Source organism: Lemur catta, chromosome 5, assembly GCF_020740605.2.
Source record: "Lemur catta isolate mLemCat1 chromosome 5, mLemCat1.pri, whole genome shotgun sequence".
Lineage (NCBI taxonomy): Eukaryota > Metazoa > Chordata > Mammalia > Primates > Lemuridae > Lemur > Lemur catta.
The window spans coordinates 23740128-23763431 of NC_059132.1; the positions used below are offsets into that span (position 1 = coordinate 23740128).

The 23304-nt window shown below is 37.6% G+C and overlaps 1 protein-coding gene across 2 annotated transcripts in view; it reads left to right on the forward strand.

Annotated features, from left to right (window-relative positions):
• Positions 1-680: 680 nt before the first annotated feature.
• The window catches only part of RNF145 (ring finger protein 145), a 56418-nt gene continuing 33794 nt past the window's right edge, over positions 681-23304 (forward strand). The window contains exons 1-3 of one of the 2 annotated variants that reach the window (XM_045551267.1): positions 681-787; positions 6256-6462; positions 16640-16748. In XM_045551267.1, the coding sequence (XP_045407223.1) occupies positions 6279-6462; positions 16640-16748 (293 nt within the window). In that variant the 5' untranslated portion in view covers positions 681-787; positions 6256-6278. Of the gene's footprint in view, positions 788-6255; positions 6463-16639; positions 16749-23304 lie in introns of those variants that run through there. The other variant, XM_045551266.1, reaches the window with a different exon arrangement.

Below are 23304 nucleotides of genomic sequence, written 5' to 3' on the forward strand. Positions count from 1 at the left end.
CTGGGCACTGCCGAGCCATCACGGACGTGGTCCCTGACACCGTGGAGTTGACAGTCTAGTCCAGTCAGGAGTTAAAAAAAAAAATTCTCGCATCGTTGCTACTGCGATTGCACCGGGACGGGACCAGCACTTGACATTCTCCCACGTGGTCCCTGCAGGTGAGTGTGGGTGTGAGCGCCTGCGGCTGCCGGTGTTTGGGGAGTGCGAGAGAGCACGTGTGTCAGAATGGCGCGTGTCACAGTGCGCGTGCAGGTGTCGCCGTGGCTCGCGTCTCCGTAGCCCCCGGGGCCCGGCCGTGCCGGCGGGGAGAGGCGAGCAGCGTCTCCCGCCCACGTACCGGAGGCGGCGCGGGAACCACCCGGCCGGCGCGGCTGTGAGTGAGCGCGGGCGCGCGCGAGGGGGCGGGGGCGGGGCGCGCCGCGCTGGCGGGGCCGCGCGCAGGCGCAGAGCGCGGGAGCCGGGCCGCGGCCGCCGCAGAGCGCCGGGGGCGGGAGGAGCGAGCGCAGGAGGCCATGGCTGCCGCCGCCGCCGCCGGCTGCTGAGGGGCTCGGCCCGCGAGCGCCTGCCGCCGCGGACGATGGTGACCGCACGGGTCGGGTCGCTGCCGCCGCCGCCGCCGCCGCCTCCGCCTCCCAAGACGCAGCGACCAAGGCCCGGCGCGGAAGAGCCGCCGCTGTGAGCCGCGCCGTCCCGGCCCCCGCCGCCGCCGCCGCCCGAGGAGAACCGGAGGGCGGGCGAGAGAGCCGGGGAGTTGCGGAGCCCGCCGGCCCGCAGCGCCACCCCGCAGGTAGGGAGGCCGCAGCCTGAGGTCACCAAGCCTCCCGGCCGGCCGCTTCCCATCCCCGCGCCCCCAGCCCGCTCCGCACGCCCTCCCTCCCCTCCCCCATCCGGCCGCCGGCTCCTTCCTCTTCTTCTCCTGCGCCCCTTCCCCCTTCCCCCCTTCCCCTCGCTCTTCCCTCCAGCCTGGGCGGAGTCACGTCCCCGCTTCCCCACAGCACCCCCTCCCTCCCGTCTTCCAGCCCCCCCCGCGGTCCCCGGGCCCCGACCGGCCCCTCCGACTCGCCCCCCCCCTGCCGGGCCCCGCGCACGGCCCCCTCCTCCAGCTCCGCGGCCTCGGCCGCCCCCCGCCCTTCCATCCCTCTTCTCCAGGGCCTGGAAATACCGCTCACATTCCGAAGATGCTCTTAACTCGGGGCTCTCCCCCTTCGCCCCCCAGCACCCCATTTCAAGGCCTTTTTAAAGACTCTTGCAGAGCTGCCCCACTCCAGCTCCTTTTTTCCAGTTTCCATTTCCAACTTTGCCTTTTTATCGTCTTTGTCCACTTTGCTTCCAAGCTTCCTTCCCCTCTTCCCCTTCGCTTTCTTTGGTCTACGCAGCCCCAAGCTCACCCTCTTCACTTTCTTGCGATGTAAGGTGGTTTGGGGGTGCGGCAAGGCCTGCCAAGCCATTCTTCGGGTGGGGACCCATTGCTCTGCATCCTGTCTGTCCCTTTTTACAGTAAGAGGGCTCCTCGCCCCTTTTCGTCCCGTGGTTTTCTCTCTCACTTGCCATCCCCTCTGTCCTCCTCCTCCAGTTCTGCTTTCCCCACCCAAGGGCCCCGAGACCATGCCCTTCCTTCTGGAATGAGTCCCCTTTCTGTTTGGGGGTGCGGAACTTCGCCCGCGTCTTTCTTCGCGAGCCTCTTCATGCGTGGCGGGGCAGAGCCAGCACCCTTGGTGAGACAGGGAGCAGAGCTCCCGGGCCTGCTTCCTGGCAGAGTTTTTGCTGAACGTAATCTCCTAACCCCGAGACGGCTGCGGCTGGGTTGCTACTGCTGCTGCTGCGCTGCCTGCTTGCCACGAGCTAGACTGGGGTTACTATAGTTCAAACGCATGTGAGATCAGCAGGCGTGGTGGGAGGAGGTGCGGGGAGAGAGGAAGGGGCCTATGCAGCGAGCAGGCATCAAAGATTAATGGATGGCTTTGCATCGCAGTCTTCAGTAAACAGGAAACTAGTCTGAAAGGAAAGGAGAGGACTGTGTGTCTTTATTTTCTAAAATACGGAGTGTGCAGTTCTGCTGAATCTTGAATCATGCCCAAAAGGATGAGCTGTCGGTGCGGCAGTCGTGACCCAGGCTGAGCGCCCGATGGTAGAGGTAGCAGTTTTTATTTCTTCTGTCCTTAAGTTGAAAGATGGCCCATTCAGAGTGGACTCTATATCTTTGCCGTTTAGGAGATGATGAGAAACCACAAAATTGCTAGTAGTTTATGTGAAAATCAGGTACATACAAAGTTAGCTAGCAACGAGTGGGAGTGGGGAGGACCAGTTATATTTAAAACATGTGCCAGTGCTTATGTAAGAAGTGCGTTCTCTTTCCTGGCATCTCAGTTCTGGGCTGAGTTTACTTCTGATTCTAGGCTCTAGCTTTGCTCTCTTACGTTTTCAGGGGTTACCATCCTAACAAACGGACAGCAGAAAATGTGTGTTTCTTAAGATCAGTTTTAGTTCATGGTAGAATTTGTTTTTTTTAACTGGTTGGGACAAAGAAAATGATGGTGTTTTTCTTCTTGGGGTGGTGGTGGTGGGGAAGGTGTAGAAACTTTCAGTCCTAAATTAAGTATTTTACTGAATAATTTTAAATTAGGTCATGTGTCATGCCTGTTTTTGCTTTACCTTTTTGAAAAAGAGTTTAGGAGGTGTGAATACTATTCTTTTGTTTTTTGGATTAAAAAACCCACATTTTCCGTTTCTATTTCTTATTTGACATAGGTCTTCAGCAGAGAGCAGCTTGTGACTTTAAAAACTTACATTTTTTCATATTGTTCAGGACGATTTGATTTCTTCATATTTGGAACCAAAATGTTGTATTTTCAGAAAAGTGTAGAATGAAGCCCCCTGTGTTTCCTTACCCACAAATCTGAATGGTGAACTGTACATTATACAAGTATAAGACAGTACTGTTTTTGTAAGTACTAATTGTTGCTTCCAAGCCTGCGAAAGCTATTTAATGAAATCATAGAGGTCATGGTTTTGGTTAGCGTTTGTTGAACCTTTCATATGGTATTTGGAAAGAAATGTCTATTTTTTTCTTTTTAGCTGTTTTATTGTGTAAAGTATCTTTAAGTTTGAGTCACATTTGACATTACCTGCAGGGACATCATGTTGGAATATTACTTTCCTAGTTCTTTTCACAATTAAAGGAGGAAATTTTAAGATCTTGCATGGAAGGTAAACCAGTACAGGAAGTTTATGTATTTGGCTTTGGGTATGTCCAACGTTTAAATTTTCTTTGTTTTCCGCTCTCCTGCTTGCTTTCTAGGATTATTTGATATTATTTTGGTTTTAAGAGAATTTTGAGCTCTCTCCTACTATAGAATATGCTCATTAGCCGTATCTGACAATAAATCTGGAAGAAGACAAATAAGGTTTGAACCAAAATATTACAGAGGTATTCTCTACCTCAGAAGAGAAGGCTCCATTTCTACTTCATGTTAGTATACTATAGTGACTTAGCAGGTGTGAGTATTTCAGGTATCTGCAAACAAGATGAGTATTTAAAAATTTTGTTTAGATGTTGGTTTAGTGTGTGATGTTAGAGTGTAGTGTACAGTACTTATTTGTGATGGTCACCACCTATCATATGTACTTTCACTTTAGAAAGATTCAAAGTTAAAAAAATTTTTTTTCCTCTTTGATTTTCCAGTTATTTGTTTTCTCCATGCCCTTATACATGGCCAGCTTGCTAAGGACTTGCTAAAATATCACTCACAAACAGAAATAAATGAAACATTTGGTAAGCAGTAGATCCATTAATAAATGGGCACACTTAATTCTATCCAAGGTACTTCTTTAAAAGCATTTGAGTCATGAGTTAACTATGCAGTAAGAGTTTGAGAATCTCTCTTCTTGGATATTATTCTGTACTGACAGCTTTAGGTTCCAAGATTTTCTCTTTATAGAAACAGTTCTGTTTTCTACTTCTTGTTATATTTGTCAGGTAGGAGTGGTGGGTAGAAATTAAGAGGGAACACGTACTGTTCTGCTAATGGCTTTCTTTTGTAATATAGATTATCCTCTGTAAGGATTAGGGAGTTTTTTTTCCCCCTAGCAGATCTTGCTATTTAATGCAGGATTAATTATTGTTTAGATTTCTTTCTTTACTGCTTTAAGAGCTACAATAAATGATGAAAGTGGGTTTATTTTAAAATAACAAAACATTAAAAATAGAGGAGGATTCCAGATCAGATGAGATACATATAGATAGAAGCGTTAACTAAGTAATAGCCTCCTCCCCTTTTGTTACTTACAGAAACAGAGGTAGTGATTTATATTGGATTCTAGAATAAGGAAAAATAGTTACTTTTGCATTATAGTATATAACCTGTCAGTGATAGTATCATCTCAGTATACATGGTGATTTTCACATGTGGCTGGTGGTTTGTGAGAAAAATCTACAAGGACTTTCCGGAAAGTATCCAGCCACGTAATATGAAAAATTATGAAAATTATGGCTGGATACTTTCCAGACAGCCCTTGTACTTGAGTTATCAGTTTGACCACCAGAGTAAGTAGTTATTTCCTGTATATTCTTGAAGTCATCTAGATAGCTTACACTTTTCATCAACAATTTATTTTTTAAACTCTCCCCCTCTCCCCAATAAAATAATACATAGATATAGTCTACAAAACTTGACAAACAGAAAATGAAGAAGGGAATAAAAATCACCCCTAGCCCCATTGTTGAAAAGATGTTACTGTGAATATTTGGTATATTTTTTCCTAGGATTTTTTTTTTTTTAAATAGTATCATGAACTTTGATAAATCTAGTTTAGGTCCCTGAATGGTGTAGTTTGCAATAAATGCTAAAGATTAGAGATTTTATTTTTCAGTGCTTTTTCCTCCTTAGGACACAGCTATTTGGTTTTGATTTTCACAATAGTATTGTTTTCTTATGTGGGAAAATTATGAAAATGGTCTTGTTCATTTAAAGTAATCAGAACTAAAGTGCTTATCTATAAAAATGTTAATTTTATCTTATTGGTAGGATATATCTATAAAACAACATTTGGGTTATGAGAATGATTGATATATGATTATTGAAAAACTTTTATTAATGATGTACCAAGTTGAGCTGCCTTTAGCTTTTAACTATCTGAGCTAGGAAGCCTTGAAAATTGGAGGATGAGATGGAAATACTGACAAATATTTAACCATAGCATAGCAGTCTGTCACTATAATTTTCTTCAGAAATAAATGTTTTCATTTGTCCTGTAATGTCTGAAATTACTGCCAAAGCTGGAAATGTGTTTAGCTTTCTCAGCAAAATTCTTAAAAGGATATTGTCAGAGCCAACAATCTAGAATTATCTTTATTCTTTAAATTATCCTTTACCCACTTTTATTTGCTCTGTTCTCTTATAATTCCTTGGATTAATTTGCAGCTCTACCATATGAAGCAGTGTTACACTGAACTGTCCTTTTAAATAGTAGATCGTACTGATAACTGCCTTTCATTCCCTTTATTTATTTGTTTTTGTTCTCTTATTTAATGGCCATCTATGCAAGCACAGGGACTGAAGACTCAATGCCTGGCTTCCTTGTGCCTATTTGTCTGTACATCAAGGGAAGAATTTGATGAGCTTTATTTTCCCACTTTGAAGGCAGATTATGGGGATTTTAGGCTAAGTTTAAAGAGTCAAGGAAATAATATTGCAAATAATATTTCCTCTTCCTGTATCTATATCATGAGTTCTCTGGATTGTAAATATAGTAATTCAATTTTAATTGTAAGTGAATAAGGAAAAGGATACTGAGATGCTGCAAACTAAATGTACAGTTGCCAATTTTTTATTGAATTGCGTAGGTTTTTTCATAGAGGAAATATTCAAGATTTGCCCTCTTTGAAGAGCTACATAAATTTCAAGGAATTTTATAGGAGTGAATTTTTCTTTTCAAGTTAATTGGGTAAAAGTTACTGTATTCTTACATGGTATTTTGTTTCTGAGTGCCTAGATTTGAAGTTAGTGGTTTTTTAAAAAATCAGTTTGAGGCCTAAATATTTAATTAGACTCATAAGATTGGGCAGACCTGGAAGGGTCAGTGTGAAAACACAATAAAAAACTTATTTCATGAATACCTAAAAACAGTAGATATGGCTAAGGAATTTTTTCTAACATAGTTTTTGTATAGTGTGTGACAATTCATATAGATTAATAAAAGGATATCTAAACTGTTTGTGTTGACTTATTTTTATATATTGTATCTTCTGAATTTTAGGTCTGCTTGAAGAAAAAAAAAACATGGCTGCAAAGGAGAAACTGGAGGCAGTGTTAAATGTGGCCCTGAGGGTGCCAAGCATCATGCTGTTGGATGTCCTGTACAGATGGGATGTCAGCTCCTTTTTCCAGCAGATCCAAAGAAGTAGCCTTAGTAACAACCCTCTTTTCCAGTATAAGTATTTGGCTCTTAATATGCATTATGTAGGTAAGTGTCTACATTACATTTTCTAACCATATAGTGAGCATTGTGATTTATGTCTTTGTATACTTTTGAATTTGGGTAAAATGTGGTTCGATTGCCTTAAGGGGACAGTGATATAGTTATTGATGAATGTTTATGAATCTCGTTTATGGTTTTGTGTTATTATTGCATATAGATTATTAGTACTAGAGGAAAGAAGACTGTGTTGGATTTGTTTTACTGGATAAAACTGGAAGGCAGAAGAAAACATTTTAGATTTTAATATGATGAAATATATATAATGAGAGATATTTTTCAAAACATTTGGCCCCTTCTAATTTGTCCTTATTTTGGGGTCTGGTAATAATTCAGAAAGCAGGCTTTTTTAAATGCAATATTCTTTATTGTTCCCTGAAACAAACTAAAAGATAAAGCATTCATTTCAGTTAAAAAACAGTGTGAGAATGTGAGAAATGGTACTACAACATTTTTTTCCTTAAAAGAAATAATCCTGGAACTACAATTGATATGCTTTGGGGTTAGTGGTAAAAATAATGATGAGAGAGTAAACAAATTAAAGTCAAGAAATACAGGCATGACACAGATAAAATTTATTTGGAATAAAAGTCATGATCCTTAGTTTTTAGTTTATATGTAATGAGTGTAAAAATATATTTTTATTAACATTGTTATTGTAGAACTCCAGACATAGTTTGAATGATGTAGTGGCTAATACAAATATAAATAAAACAATTTATTTAAAACAATTTATTTATATTTGTATTAGCCTATCACAAAATATATCTTGTATGAAATCATGAGGAATTGTCCTGTCTGAGATTTATTTTTATCTATAGAAGAACTTTCTGGGTTCTAAAACTTAGTCCTGAGAACTCTTACAGTTCTAAGAGAGTACCTGGCAAGCAACTGTGGGAAGAAGTATGATATAGTAGTAGAAAAGACAGTATACTAGAAGCAAAACATCTGGGTGCAATAGACTTATTTCTTACAAATGGCACTACCTTGGGAAAGTATGTGAAATGAGAAGATTCCTTTATGTTGCAAAACACTGTAATTTTTAGCCCTTTATTAAAGGCTTTCTATGTTAGCCAATTTATGGAAAGTCATTCCAGTCAGTTATAGAAGAACAATTGGGTACTTGGCTTAGATTTTTTAGCTTAAGCAGCAAAGTAATTCACACTGTGGTTTTAAAAATGTGCTTATCATACATTATTTCTGAATAGATTGAGATATTTATTATAAAACAGCTGCCTAATAACATGAAACATTAATTTTAGAAATTGAATGTGTTCTAGTACAGTAGAAGTTCATACTCTATGGTTTATAACTTGGGAATTCAACTGAGCCTTCTTAAATACACTTATTACGTGCCATAGTAGAGCAAGCTCACTGATTACATGAGTAGATATTTTAACTTGAACAGTTTTTTGGTTGGAATAACCTCTGTCACAATATTATATAGTGTTTGTGTAATGCTCCAGTTTACGGAATTTTACCCTTAAATACATTTTAAAAATTCTTAATTTTAAAAATGGATAATATATTTATGTTAAAAATACAAAAAGCATAAAAAAGTATATAATGAAAAGTATCTCTCCTATCTCTGTTCCTCATCCACTAAGTTCTCATTCTGAGCACCAAGTATTAATAGCTGTTATTATTTCCTTCTGTATAATTCTAGAGATCTTTTTATATATACATAAGTATACATAAATACATATATTTTCCCCTTTTTATACAGATATTAGCATAATATACATGGTGCTGAACCTTGGTTTTTGTTGATGTATTGTGGATCCATAACTACTGCTTTTAGATATTTATGAAATGAAGTTTTATACTCTATTTTTTTATGATAACACTTTTCATTCTTCCAAATCTTAAGATTCTTACTAAATGTTGAGACCTCATTCCTCCGTCTTCCCAGTTCTGTTTTACAGTGGCATAGTATCCTTGTGTGGATATACCATAATTTACTGAACTACTTACTCTATTGATGGATATTTTATTTTTATTTTTTTTCTTAATATCGATTTGCCCAAGAAGGTGGATATTTTAGATAGCTTCTGTCCTCTGCTGTTTCATACAATGTTGTGCTAAATAACTTTGGATAACCATAATTTCAACAGGTGCAAATATAACCTTGGGCTAAATTACTAGAAGTAAAGTTAAAGAGTAGTCTCCCTTGGTATATGCAGGGGATTGGATTCCAGGATGCCTGTGTATACCAAAATTCACACATACTCAAGTCCCACAGTTGGCCCTAGAGAATGAAAAGTGTATAGAAAAAGTCAACCCTCTATATACGTGGGTTTACATCTTAACAATACTGTATTTTCATTCTGAGTTTGGTCAAAGGAAAAAATCCACATGTAAGTGGACTCTTGAAGTTCAAACCCGTGTTGTTTGAAGGTCAACTTACATACATTTGTAATGTTCATATTGCTCTCCTTAGCTTTTTACCATTGAAAGTTCCTGCAATCTTGCATCCTTATCAAAACAACCTATTATCAAACATTTATATTTTGGCTACTCCAGTAGGTGAAAGTTTGATTTTTTAAAAAAATTCAATGTAGTTTTAATTTGCATTTCTCTTATTTTGAGTGAGACTGAATTTATTCATCTGTTTAAGAAAAATTTGTATTTCCTGTTCTGAGAGTTGTCGGTTCGTATCCCCAGCTTGCTTTTCTGTGGGATTATTACTCTTTTCTTACCAATTTGTGGGCATTTGGTCTACATTAGGGAAATTAACCCTTTGTGAACAGTTGGTGATTTTTTTTCAATTCTAATTTTCTCATTTTGCTTATGATTTTTTTGGCAGGGAGGTTTTTTTTTTTTTTAGTGTGGTTGAATTTATCATTTTTTTCTTAAGCTTTAGGATTTTGAGTCAATTAGCAAAGCCTTCCCTTTTTGTTTTTTTTTTTTTTGAGGTAGGGTTTTGTTCTGTTGCCCTGGCTAGAGTGTAGTGGTGGCTAGAGTGCAGTGGCATCATCATAGCTCACTGCACCTCAAACTCCTGAGCTCAAGCGATCCTCCTCCCTTAGCCTCCCGAGTAGCTGAACTACAGGCGTGCACCACCATGCCTGGGTAAGTATTTTTTTTTTTGGGTAGAGACAGTGTCTCACTGTGTTGCCCAGGCTGGTCTTGAATTTATGGCCTCAAGCTGTCCTCCCACCTCCGCCTCCTAAAGCATTGGAATTATTTTTATTTTTTCTAGATAACTATTCAGTAGTCTCCACCTATTTATTAGTTTAGGCCATCTTTCCTAACCATTATTTCCTAATAATGCACTGGATTCAGCTGCATTATTATTAAATTTTTAAGTTAGGGTGAAGAGATACCTTAAAGATTCTAAACTCTTCTTTATGCAAGAACAAAGCCTACCTATGTTCAAGATTTCTTTTGAATCCTCCTGGAGTATTTTAAAGTTTTCTTCATATATTTTGGATATTTATTAAGTTCATTTCTAGGTATTTTGTCTTTTTTGTTGTTATTGTAAGTAGGGTCCCCCCCCTCCGTTATATCTTCTGATTGTTATCAAGGGGCTTAAAAATTACGCAGCGGTAAAGTTTATGTTTATGGAATATAATTATACCTTTAAACTTAGAAGCCTTCCATTATGCGTTCTATTGAGAACAGGAAAGAGAAGTGACTATCCAAATGTAATTGGTGGAATGTTAATTGTAGAACAGGGCTGGGTATGGTGGCTCATGCCTGTAATCCCACCACTTTGTGAGGCCGAGGCAAGAGGATCACTTGAGGCCAGAAGTTCGAGACCAGCCTGAGCAATATAAGCGAGACCCCCCCCCCCCCCCATCTCTGAAAAAAGTAGAAAAAATTAGCCAAGCGTGGTGGCACATGCCTGTAATCCCAGCTACATGGGAGGCCAAGGCAGGAGGATTTGATTGCTTGAGCCCAGGAGTTTGAGGCTGTAGTGAGCTATGATTGCACCACTGCACTGTATCCTGGGCGAGAGAGTGAGACCCTGTCTCAAAAAAAAAAAAAAATTATAGAACTGTTTTTGATGTATAGTGTATAAAAGGGGGAATAGAAATAATATTGGAGAGGTAGAATGGGGCCTTTTTTTTTTTTTTTTTTTGAGACAGAGTCTCCTCTTGTTGCCCAGGCTAGAGTGCCGTGGCGTCAGCCTAGTTCACAGCAACCTCAAAATCCGGGGCTCAAGCAATCCTCGTGCCTCAGCCTCCTGAGGAGCTGGGAATATAGGCGCTCGCCACCACGCTCAGCTAATTTTTTCTGTTTTTAGTAGAGATGGGGTCTCACTCTTGCTCAGGCTGTTCTCAAATTCCTACTTCAAGTGATCCTCCTGTCTGGGCCTCCCAGAGTGCTATAACAGGCGTGAGCCGAATGGGACTTTTTGTAAAGAGCCCTGAATACATGTGGTAGGTATTGTTCTTAGCTTAATAGGTAGTGGTGGTCAGTGAAGGTTTTAGAGCTGCATTTTAAGATTGATTAGGCAGTGTTGTATAGGATGATGGATGGGGAAGGGAGAAACTAGAGGTAAGAAAACCAGATAGGATTTTAGGCAAGAGGTAATGAGAGCCGGAACTAGCATGTAGAAGTTGGAAAGGAAGAAATTGATGTGAAAATTCTGTTGAAACTACCATCACTAAAATCATTAGAGACCTAAAACAAGATTCAAGCTTCATTTGTGTCCTCATTTTATAGACTTTTCCATGTTTATGAAGCTGTTGACCACTTTCTCCTTCCTGAAAGTGTTTCTTTCCTGTTTCTTCTCCTAACTTTCTGACCATTCATTCTGGACTCTCACTTTTTTCTTTAGACTTCATAAGTGTTGATAGTGCCCAGAATTTATTTTTAATTTTTGTCTTTTGTTGTTTCAGTGGTATCATATAGTTTTGGCTGGAAATCTCTATCTCTACTTTCCACTGCTTTTTTGACCACCTTAGTCTGGAGTTTGTGTTCCTCCTCTGTGATCACATGGCACCCAGTTCACATTTCTACCATAGCAGTTATTATGCTGCATTTTAAGAGTCTATATGTTTATCTATCTTCCCAATGAAATTGTGAGCTCCTTGAAGGTTGGAAGGAAATTATCTATTATCTCATTATTCCTAGCACCTAGCTAGTTCTTGACACTGAATGAATAAATTTCTAACTACCTGTTAGACATTTCCACCTAAATAGTCTTTAGATACTTCAGACCAATCACTGAATTCATCACCTTTACCTCACTTCAAACTTATCTCCTGTCTGTGTTTCCTGTCTTAATAGCAAAGCTATCTTCTGATTACCCAAGCTAGAAACATCAGATCTTCACTTCCTTGTTCTCACCACTCAAGCATAGATCACTACTGAGACCTATTTATATATGTATCTCATAGCTGACTCTGACCACTCCATACCCAAAGCTACTATTTTAATCCAGGTTCTCATTTTCCTTCCTGTACTATCATAATCTTTAAATAGCAGAAATTATTAGATTCATCAATGTTGTTTTAAGCAGGTCATCATTTTTAAATGCTGTTGGTGTTGCCTTTTAATTATACATGACTGTTGGGTTAGCTTTGTAATTATCAACTTAGTTTGTTAGGAGTTGTTTGGTTAATCCTGTGCAGTGAATAGCTGTGTATATTTGCTAATAATATGATTTTATACCTAGAAAAACCTAGACTGCACCAAAAAACTCTTAGATTTGATAAGTGAATTCATTAAACTTTCAGAATACAAAATCAACATATAAAAATGAATGGCATTTCTATACACCAATAATGATCTAGCTGAGAACCAAATCAAGAAAGCAAATCCATTTACAGTAGCTGCAAACCGCCGCCCCCCAAATACCTAGGAATATATTTAACCAAGGAGGTGAAAGACCTCTATGAGGAAAACTACAAAACATTGATGAAAGAAATTATAGATGCCACAAACAAATGGAAAAACATCCTTTGCTCATGGATTGGAAGAATTAATATCATTAAAATGACTATACCACCTAAACCAATATACAGATTCAATGCAATCCCTATCAAAATACCAATGTCATTTTTCACATAATTAGAAAAAGCAATTCTAAAATTCATATGGAAACAAACAAGAGCCTGAATACCCAAAGCAATCCTGAACAAAAAGAACAAAGTTGGAGGCATTGCATTACTTGATTTCAAATTATACTGCAAGCCTGTAATAACCAAAACAGCATGATACTGGCATAAAAATAGACACACAGACTAATGGAACAGAATAGAGAACTCAGAAATAAAGCCCACATATCTGTAGCCAACCATTTGTTGACCAAGTCAACAAGAATATACGCCAGGTAAAGGATACCCTTTTCAATATATGGTGTTGGAAAAATTGGATTGCCAAATGTAAAAGAGGTAAATTGGACTCCTATTTCTCATATACAAAAATCAACTCAAGATGGATTAAAGACTGAAATTTAAGACCTGAATCTATAAAAATACTAGAAGAAAACCTAGGGAAAACTCTTGTGGACATTGATCGAGGCAAAGAATTCATGACTAAGACCTCAAAAGTATAGGAATTTTTGCACAAAAATAGACAAATGGGACTTAAACTAAAAAGCTCTGACAGCAAAAGAAACAATCAACAAAGTAAACAACTTGCAGAATGAGAGAAAATATTTGCAAGCTGTGCATCTGAGAGGGGATTAATATCCACAGTTTACAAGGAGCTCAAACAATTAAAAACCCCCAAATAATCCCATTAAAAAATAGGCAATGGAAATACATAGACATTTTTCAAAAGAAGAAATATAGGCATGTGAGAAAATGCTCAACATCACTAAGCATCAGAGAAATGAGAGTGAAAACCACATGAGATATTGTCATATACTGGTATGAATGACTGTTATTAAAAAGACAAAAAACAACAGTTGTTGGTGAGGAGGCAGAAAAAAAGGAATGCTTATATGCTGTTGGTGGGAATGTAAATTACAACCTCTATGGAAAATAGTTTAGAGATTTCTCAAAGAACTAGAAATAGAACTCTACCGTTTAATCCAGCAATCCCACTAGTAGGTATCTACCCAAAGGAAAGTAAATCATATCAAAAAGACACCTGCACTTGTATGTTTATTGCAGAACTATTCATAATAGAAAAGATATGGAATCAACCTAATTGTACATCAGTGAATGATTGGATAAAGAAAATGTGGTATATGTTAATATACACAGTGGAATACTATTCAGCCATAAAAAGAATGGAATCCTGTCATTTGCAGCAACATGGATGGAACTGGAGGCCTTTATCTTAAGTGAAACAAGTCAGACACAGAAAATATCACATGTTCTTCCAAGTGGAAGCTATATACATATGGACATAGCATGTGAAATGATAGATATTGGAGGCTTGGAAGGATGAGGGGATGGGAGGGGAGTAGATGAAGAGAATTACTTAATGGGTACAACATACATTATTCAGGTGATGGATACCCTAAAAGCCCTGACTTCACCACTGTGCAATCTATGTATATAACAAAGTTCACTTGTACCCCATAAATTTATACAAATAAAAATAAACTACTTTTGAGTTGTATTTTTCAAATAATTAGATTATTTGTACATTATAGTTTGGATGGTTCATTCATACTATTCTCATTTTAGAGTTAGTATGTATAATCAAAATTTTCTTGTATGATATATTTTATTGTTATTACAGAGTTATTTTTCCACTGGAATGAGAAAATGGTATAGATGAGCCATGGGGTTTTTGTTGTTTTTTGTTTTTTCTTTTCATACCTCACCTAGATGGATTTCTAAAGAATTTGAGAGCCATTAACCCAGTCTAAACTCTTTTATTATTATATAAAGGCTTTATATTGAGGCTTTAGCTGCTAGTTCTGTCACCATCATCTCCCAATACCCTGACATTAACACCAAATTCTAATCTAAGCTACAGAATTTACTGTCCCCTGAAAATGTCCTTTTGTGCTTTTATAGTTTTGGTACCTGCTATTCTATTTTCCTAGAATGTTTCCACTTTGTTCTTAGTCTGGTAAAAAGCCATTCACCCTTTGAGGTTCAGATCAAACTTAACTTCATCAACCATAGCCTTTCTGATGTTCATTTATTATAGCAACAATATTGTATCATAATTACTTTTGTTCATGTTTATCTTTTCACTAGACTATGATTTCTTTACATTATTATTATTTGGATCTTCCATGTCTAGGAATGCATATGGGTCATACTTTACATGTTGGTTGAATGACTGGACAAGCGAAGGAATAGGTAAAATGAATATCTTCTATCTAGAGGATTTGGCAGCTGATTTTATATGAGTTATGCAGGAGAAGGGAATGACAAGAATATTCTGAAAAGGAAAATGAGAGTTCCATTAAAAGAATTTAAGGAGAAGTTTCACACAATAGACTGATTAGAGAGTCCTTTAGCTCCAAGCACTGGAAATGCTTACTATCTGTAATAAGTGCCCCTTTAAACACCTCTGAAGTCATTTGAGATAAGGATTAATAAAACTGAAGAAATTATTTTAAGAAATTAAAAGCAAATAAAAATATTTATCTCTGGCTTCTGCTGGATTGTCTGTGAAGTTAGGATGTGTAGGAAATCCTGAATTCTCTTTCTTTAGTCCTAAGCACAACACCTGTGTTTCCTTAGCTTTAGACATAATTAGAATGATTCAGCATGAGAGGGGCCATTAGGGGATAAGAAATCTGTGCCTTAATAAAGACTCATTAATTAAGTGGAAGATGGTTATAGAAGGGTATAAGACTAGATCCAGATTGTACAAGAATATCAGTGATGAGGAGTTGAGAACTTTTAAAGGTTTTAGAGCAGGAGAATTGTCAAGATAAAGTGATGGTGTTGGGATATTGCCCTGGTAATGAAGTATGGGGTGTATGAGAATAGAAAGGGACTGAAAGAATAGCAGGTAGTATACTGTTACATTACAGCATGGATTAGGATGGGATATAGGGACTGGAAAGGAAGGGAAACATGAGAGAAACTTACTGAGGAAGGCCCTGCAGGAGTTGGTGATAAGAGAGGAAAGATGACTTAGGTTTTGGGTGAGAGTGCATGGGATTTAGGAGAGTGAAAGAGGTTGAGCTTCCTTGTTGAGGGAGGAGGAGGGGAGCTCAGTTTGTACTTGTTGAATATGAGAACATTTACATGGGCTATATCTCAGGCATCATGAGACATGGGACATCTACTTAGAATAAGAAATGTGTTTTTGCATACGTGGCAGGTTCTCAGTAACTATTTGTTGATAACACATCTGGAAGGGATACCCATATTTGAAGCTACAAAATATGTTCTTTGTGTCAGATACTTAATATAGAGAAAAGCAGTTGTTTAGGGACAAATTTCCAATGTTCATTGGAGAAGGTGTAAAGAAATGGAAGGAGAAGTTAGTGGGTAAGGAAATCCATGTAACAGAGCCAAACAACAACAGCCTTCTGAGGGTAGTTGCCTTGATGCTTGGACCAAGGATAAGCAGAATGTTTTAGATTTGACAAGTAGGCAATTGTTGACTTCCAGGTTTCTTCAGAGTGGAAGGATAAAAGAGAGTTTGGAGATTGTACAGGGTGAAGGTAAATAGATGGCTAGAAGATAGAGGCATTGGGTACAGATAGTTTGAAACATCTGTCAGTGAAATGAGAAAAATAGGTAATAGGAAAAGGAGAAATCACTATGAAGAGAAGTTCTTTCTTTTTTTGAAGATGGGGAAGAGCCCTGTACATTCTTTGAAACAAAGATGAGGACTAGTGTTAGGGGGATGACTGAAGATGTAGAAGTTAGAGGGTCTTCAGGAGTTGGAGAAATAAGATCTTGAATTACATGGAAGGGGCAGCCTTAGGGAGAGACATTGAGACCCCCAGTTCAATGAGAGAAAATTGGTGTAAAACAAATAGGTAGACATCAAGGAAAGATAGATGATGAAAAAAATCATATTGCACCTTTGTGTGATATATTTGATTGTTAGGCAGAAAAATCTACAAAAGAAGTAAAAAATACAGTAATACATATTTCAACAGAAAAATCTGTAGTGGTGGTATTGTCCTAACGTTGGTAGCGTAATCAAAAACCTGAGAAGTTGTTGAAACCTAATTGGAAAATAATTTATTTCAAGCTCTTTCTATTAGTGTAATTAATTGGGAGTCTAAATTAGAGTCAGTCATATTTTATTTATATCTCTCTCTTAATTTGTGCTACAGGTTATATCTTAAGTGTTGTGCTGCTAACCTTGCCCAGGCAGCATCTGGTTCAGCTTTATCTATATTTTTTGACTGCTCTGCTCCTCTATGCTGGACATCAAATCTCTAGGTAAGACTGTGACTCCGGTTTTGAAATGTGTAACTGAACTTAAAGTTTTCATTTGCCAATAAAATACTTTTCATGAACACTTATATTAAGTGAAAGCGAAGGGTTTGGTAGGTATCCAAAACAAATTTTTTTTCATATTCATTTTCTAAATAAATATTATCACACAGGACTAAAAGTTGAATTTATCCTCAAATTTTATTTCTGCTCTGTAAAACAAGTTTAATATTAAACAGGCCTTAAGTTTATGTTTACAAAGAGCTTTTTCTGTATTGCTTGAGAAAAGAATTTCCAAAGACAAGCTGTAAGAGCATTTTAACAATTGTGAACTTCGTTATGTATTTTCATAATTTTAGGAATTCATCTTATGTATGAAAATCAGCATAAGATGCAACCATGTATTAATAAAATGGATAATTGATATAAATTATTTGGTGAGGGTGATTGTATAGCTCAGAACTTCTGTCTCTTTAGCAGTATTGTCTACCTATGTGTGCTAGACCTAAATTTTAAGACACTGGTCTGCCAATGAATATGAGCTTCCTACTTTGGAACAGGATGTTGTAAAACACAGGTGAACCAAAAGTGACACTGCAAATGTAAAGAGGTAAAATAAATTTTGGAGGTATAATTTTTTTTGAAAGTTAAATATTATAATTTTTGATTGAAAGGTATTTACCATAGTAAAATGTACTCCCAGTTCTAAGAGGAATGGCAGTTACCTTGCATAAAGAAAAAGCCATAATCAGAGGTCTGAAACACAGTTTTCAGTTTTTGGTGTAGCTAGAAATTTAATCTTAGAAATAGCATTTTTACATTGTTGGAATTGAATTGTTGAGTTTTAGAAAACTCTAATTTTTTTCTGATTATAAAATTCTAATGCTCACCGTAGACAATTTTTGGGAAATACAGGAAATTTAAAGGCATCAACAATCACCTGAAATTATACCACCCAGAGATAGACTTGTTAACAGTCTGGAATTTTCTTCCTGGTTTTTAATATCTTCCAGTTCTTACCACTTGAAAGAATGAGAATAACTGTAATAACTAAACACTCACTGGCTTTTGGCCCCTCTTGTATGAGTAGGACCACCATTTTCATTAATATTTTGTCTGACTATTTCTCAGAGTCTCCATGGTGTTTGCCAGAAACTCAGTCTTCTCGTATTTGTCTCCTCCATTTGTACATGGTTGATTTTTTTTTCTGCTCAAAATGGTACCTGGAGGATGGTGTCTTACTCTTTAACTTTGCCTCTATCCTTGCCTAGGGTATGTCCTCTGATGTCAAAGTTGCATAGTCTGGAGCTGCCAGAGTAATGCTGCATTTCTTATAATCCTCATGATATTCAGATCAAGCTGTGTTCCACACAAAAGTGGAGATAGTGACATTCTTCATTTTGTGTCACACAAATATGTCCCCGTGTCTTAGACTTCTTCATGAAAACAACCTAAGCCTTTTCCTAAGCATCTCTCTCTATAGAGCAAAACTAGGAGTTCAAGGGCTAATACACACGGTATAATATCCTTCTTATCCTAGTACCACCAACCCCAAACCCTTACACAGTCTCTTCCTGTGGCCTTACCCAGACACCTCTGAATCTCAGTTCAGGCTCAGGTGGAGACACTTCCCCATCTTTCTTTACTCATTTTAAACAAAATCATGTCTGTGGAGTATAATGCAGTAGTTAGGGTATGGGCTCTGGAGTCACTCTTCTAGTGTGTAAATGAGTGCCTGGGCACTTATGAGCCACTTTGATATTTTTTGGTTAGATGGTTGGGTGGTTGGATAGGTTCAAATTCCAGGTTCCATATTTACTACTATATAACCTTGGGTGTCACTTACCAGAAAGATAAGTCTTAGTTTCCTCACCTGTAAAGGGGCTGATGTAAGATTCAATAGAATAAGGTATGTAAAGTTCTTAGCACAATTTCTGATATACAGTAAACATTTAGTGAATTTTAACTACCATTCTTATGTCTTACTTTTATCACACAGCAATCTTTTGTGAGTATTTTCTTGTGTCATTAATATTTAAAAAATGACTTTTTAAACAGCAGAGTATTTTATGGTATAGCCATATAATGGTAGCTTTTTAGAGTTTATAAGATTTTGATGATCAGTCAGTAAAATCTCAAAGTGTAAGATAGAACTACTAAAATTGTTGGTTTTATTACTGTTATAATTCTGGGTGAAAAACCATGAATCTACCTTTTCTTTCATGGTTTTTCCATTTCCATGTACATTAGTGGTGGAGTAATGTCTGAAACCATGTAGCTCTATTTTTATGTACAGTACAGTCATCCCTTGGTATCATGGGAGATTGGTTCTAGGACATTGTAGAGATACCAAAATCCATGGATGCTCAAGCACTGATATAAAATGGCATAGTATTTTCATATAACTTATCCACACCCAGCCATATACTTTAAGTCATCTCTAGATTATTTATAGGACCTAACATAATGTAAATACTACATAAGTAGTTGTTATACTGTATTCTTTAGGGAATAATGACAAGAAAAAAAAGTCTATATGTTCAGTACAGGTACAATTGTTATTTTGAATATTTTCTTTTTTTAACTTTATTTTTAATTTATTTTTTACTTTTTATTTATTTTTTTATTTCAGAATGTTATGGAGGTACAAATGTTTAGGTTACATATATTACTTTTGCATCGCCTGAGTCAGAGCTACACGCATGCCCATCCCCTAGACAGTGGGCACCTCACCCACTGGGTGTGAATATACCTATCCCTTCCTCCCTCCTCCCATGTTTTGTTTTTTAATATTTTCAATCTGCGTTTGGTTGAATCCATGGATGCAGACCCATGGATAAAGAACCCACCGACACGGAGGGCCAACTGTATTACCAATCTAGGCATCGGAAAGGTCAGCATTCTGTTACGTAAGGAAAAAGGGGACCCAAACAGTTTCAGAGGTAAAGAAAAGGCTTTTTTCCGATCATTCTTCCTGTGGCAATTTCAACTTCTTACTTTTAGTTTATAGGAATGCTTTTTCTAATGTTTAAAGTTTATTTTCATTACTAGAAAATTAAAACTTATTTTAAACAGTGAAAAGAATTTTAATAAAATTTTATGGTAGGCAAAACCACTTCCTAGTCTTATTACACTTTGATCCTTATTATGATCCTTTCAGATTTACAGATGGAAAAACTGAAGTGGGCAAACAGCTAGGAAGGGGCAGGCTCAGACTTTAACTTGAATCTGGGTTTTCAAATCCTAGTTCAGTCCTCTTAAGGAGGCAGCATGATTGATTAGTTGAAAGAAAATTAGTTTTAGAATCAGACTGGGTATGAAATTGTTTCACTACTTAGTAAATATGTTACCTCAACAAGTTACTCTTTTGAAACTATAGACAAGGCCTATCTTACGGAGTTTTGATAGTAAATGAATGAGTTTCGAGATATGGAATATTTTAGTATTTTTCCTCTTAGTATAATTTACACTATATGGTACTAGCTCATGAAAGGTTAACAAAGATATGTTGTTCTTGAATTATTAATAAAATGTCACAGTTAATAAATATTAAAGTTTGAACATGCCACATTTATAAGATACTGAGGGTGAAGTTTTTAGTTTTAAAAAAATAATCGTTCAAGGCCGGGCACGGTGGCTCACGCCTGTAATCCTAGCCCTCTGGGAGGCCGAGGCGGGTAGATCGCTTGAGGTTGGGAGTTCGAGACCAGCCTGAGCGAGACCCCATCTCTACTAAAAATAGAAATAAATTATCTGGACAACTAAAAAAATATATATAGAAAAAATTAGCTGGGCATGGTGGCTCATGCCTGTAGTCCCAGCTACTCGGGAGGCTGAGGCAGTAGGATCGCTTAAGCCCAGAAGTTTGAGGTTGCTGTGAGCTAGGCTGACGCCATGGCACTCACTCTAGCCTGGGCAACAAAGTGAGACTCTGTCTCAAAAAAAAAAAAAAAAAAAAATCGTTCAGATTTCCTGTGGAGCTTCGTAACCAATTATCTTTTTTTAATAACAGCTTTGTTGAGATATTCACACACCAGTTTAAAGTATACAACTCAGTGGTTTTTAGTATATTCACAAAATTTTGCAAACTATCACCACAGTTGATTTTAGAAGATTTTCATAGCTCCCAAAAGAAACTCCATACCTATTAGTAGTCACTCCCATTTCCCACCACTTTCCCTCCACAACTCCCCACCCCCAGCCCTAGGCAACTGTTAGTCTATTTTCCATCTCTTTCATTTGGCCTCTTGTGGATATTTCATATACATTGAATTTCATTTAGCGTGTTTTCAAGGTTCATCATTGTTGTAGCATGTACTAGTACTTTATTCCTTTTTTCTCCAAATCACATTCCACTGTATGGATTTACCACATTTTTTTATACATCCATTTATTGACTGACAGACATTTGGATTGTTTCTACTTTTGGTTATTATGAATAATGTTATGACTATTCATGTACAGGTTTTTGTGTGGACAATAAGTTTTTATTTTTCTTCAGCAAATACCTTGGAGTGGAATTGCCAGATCATACAGTCTCTATGTTTAACCTTTTGAGAAACTGCCAGACTGGTTTTTAAAGTGGCTGCACTATTTTACATTTCTACCAGCTGTGTATGAGGGTTCTGATTTCTCCACATCCTCGTCAGCACTTACTGATATCTGTCTTTTTTAGTAGAGCCATCATAGTGAGTACGACGAGAAGGTATTTCATTGTGCTTTTGATTTGCATTTCCCTGATGAACATCTTTTCATGTGTCCGTTGACCATTTGTAAATCATCTTTGGAAAAATGTTTATTCAGATCCTTTGCCCATTATTTGCTTGGGTTATATGTCTTTTTTATTGAGTTGTAGGAGTTCTTTATATATTCTAGATACAAGTCCCTTATTAGATAAATGATTTGCAAATATTTTCTCCCATTCACTGCAATCTAGTTATATCGAGGCATAGTGTAGTATGCTCCTGAGAAGAAGAATCAATATTTGGATAATTTTAATGATTAATTTTGGTACTTCAGAAACTGGCTATAGAAAAAGACATTTGCACATATTAATTTTCTAAGTTGAAAATTTCGTAAACTTTTGAAAAGCTGAGTTTCTGTTTTCCCTTAATACATGTGTTTGCATAATGAAGCTGATGATCCTTAAATGAATTAAAACTTGTTTAGAGTATGTCTATAGAATGGATAGAGCTTGCAGTTCAGAAGACTTAAACATTAGAAAATCCATGAGCTCAGTGTTGGCCGGGCGCGGTGGCTCACGCCTGTAATCCTAGCACTCTGGGAGGCCGAGGCGGGTGGATCGGTCGAGGTCAAGAGTTTGAGACCAGCCTGAGCAAGAGCGAGACCCCGTCTCTACTAAAATAGAAAGAAATTATCTGGCCAACTAAAAATATATATAGAAAAAATTAGCCGGGCATGGTGGCGCATGCCTGTAGTCCCAGCTACTCGGGAGGCTGAGGCAGGAGGATCGCTTAAGCCCAGGAGTTTGAGGTTGCTGTGAGCTAGGCTGACGCCACAGCACTCACTCTAGCCGGGCAACAGAGTGAGACTCTGAAAAAAAAAAAAAAAAAGAAAAGAAAAGAAAATCCATGAGCTCAGTGTAGTATAAATAATATTCTAATTTAACTCATTAGAATTTGGTAAATGTCATGTTCTTTAAATCTTAAAATTACTAAACTCTGCCTTTTATTTTGAGTGATATAAGGAATGTATTTTCTAGTACCACTTCTAATTTAAAATTGAGACCATCCAGAACTAAGAGGGGAAAAAAAGAAAAACTGTACACTGACATGACCATTACTGTGAGAGTGTGGCGTCACTCCAGTGAGAGTGTGGTCATATCCACAAGTTGTATGTTTTTCTGTAACATTTTTAAACTCCAGTATTCTTAAATTCCTTTGTTGTTGTTACATTTATGAAGCAACATATCAATTTTGTACGTCTGTGACTTGAATTAAGAGCCCAATAGAACTAGGTTTCAAAAGATGAAAGTAATACTGTTTTCATCCTGGCTCTTGGGTGGTATGTATGGTTTGAAATGTAAAATTTTCCCATGAGTTATTTTGTGCAAAACACAGATAACTAGCTTTCCATTTTATCTCATAATTGTATAATTCAAAGCTGTAGATCAGGGGACTATTAACATTTTGGGCTGGGTATTCTTTGTTGTGTTGACAACACCCTGCCTCTGCCCAGGCGATACCAGTAGTATCTCTCCATAGTTGTGATGACCAAAGAGTGTCCCTAGACGTTGCCATGTATAGTCTCTAGTGAAAAAAACTGTCTTCAATTGAGAACTACTACTATAGATAAGGAAATTGTTAAAATGAATAGCCATTATTATTATAAACTTTTAATTTTGACAGGAATAAAATTTACCAGTTTCATTGTTTGACATGTTTTCTCCTTATGAACATTATCAAATCTATGCACTAAACATCTCGAAGGCCAGAATGAAGCTAAAGAGAAAAGCAAAGTTTTGAGATAATTTAAATAAAACCTAGGTAAATGAACTATTGCTGGCACAGTGCTGAGGGTATAGTAGTGGGTGTGTGTGTGT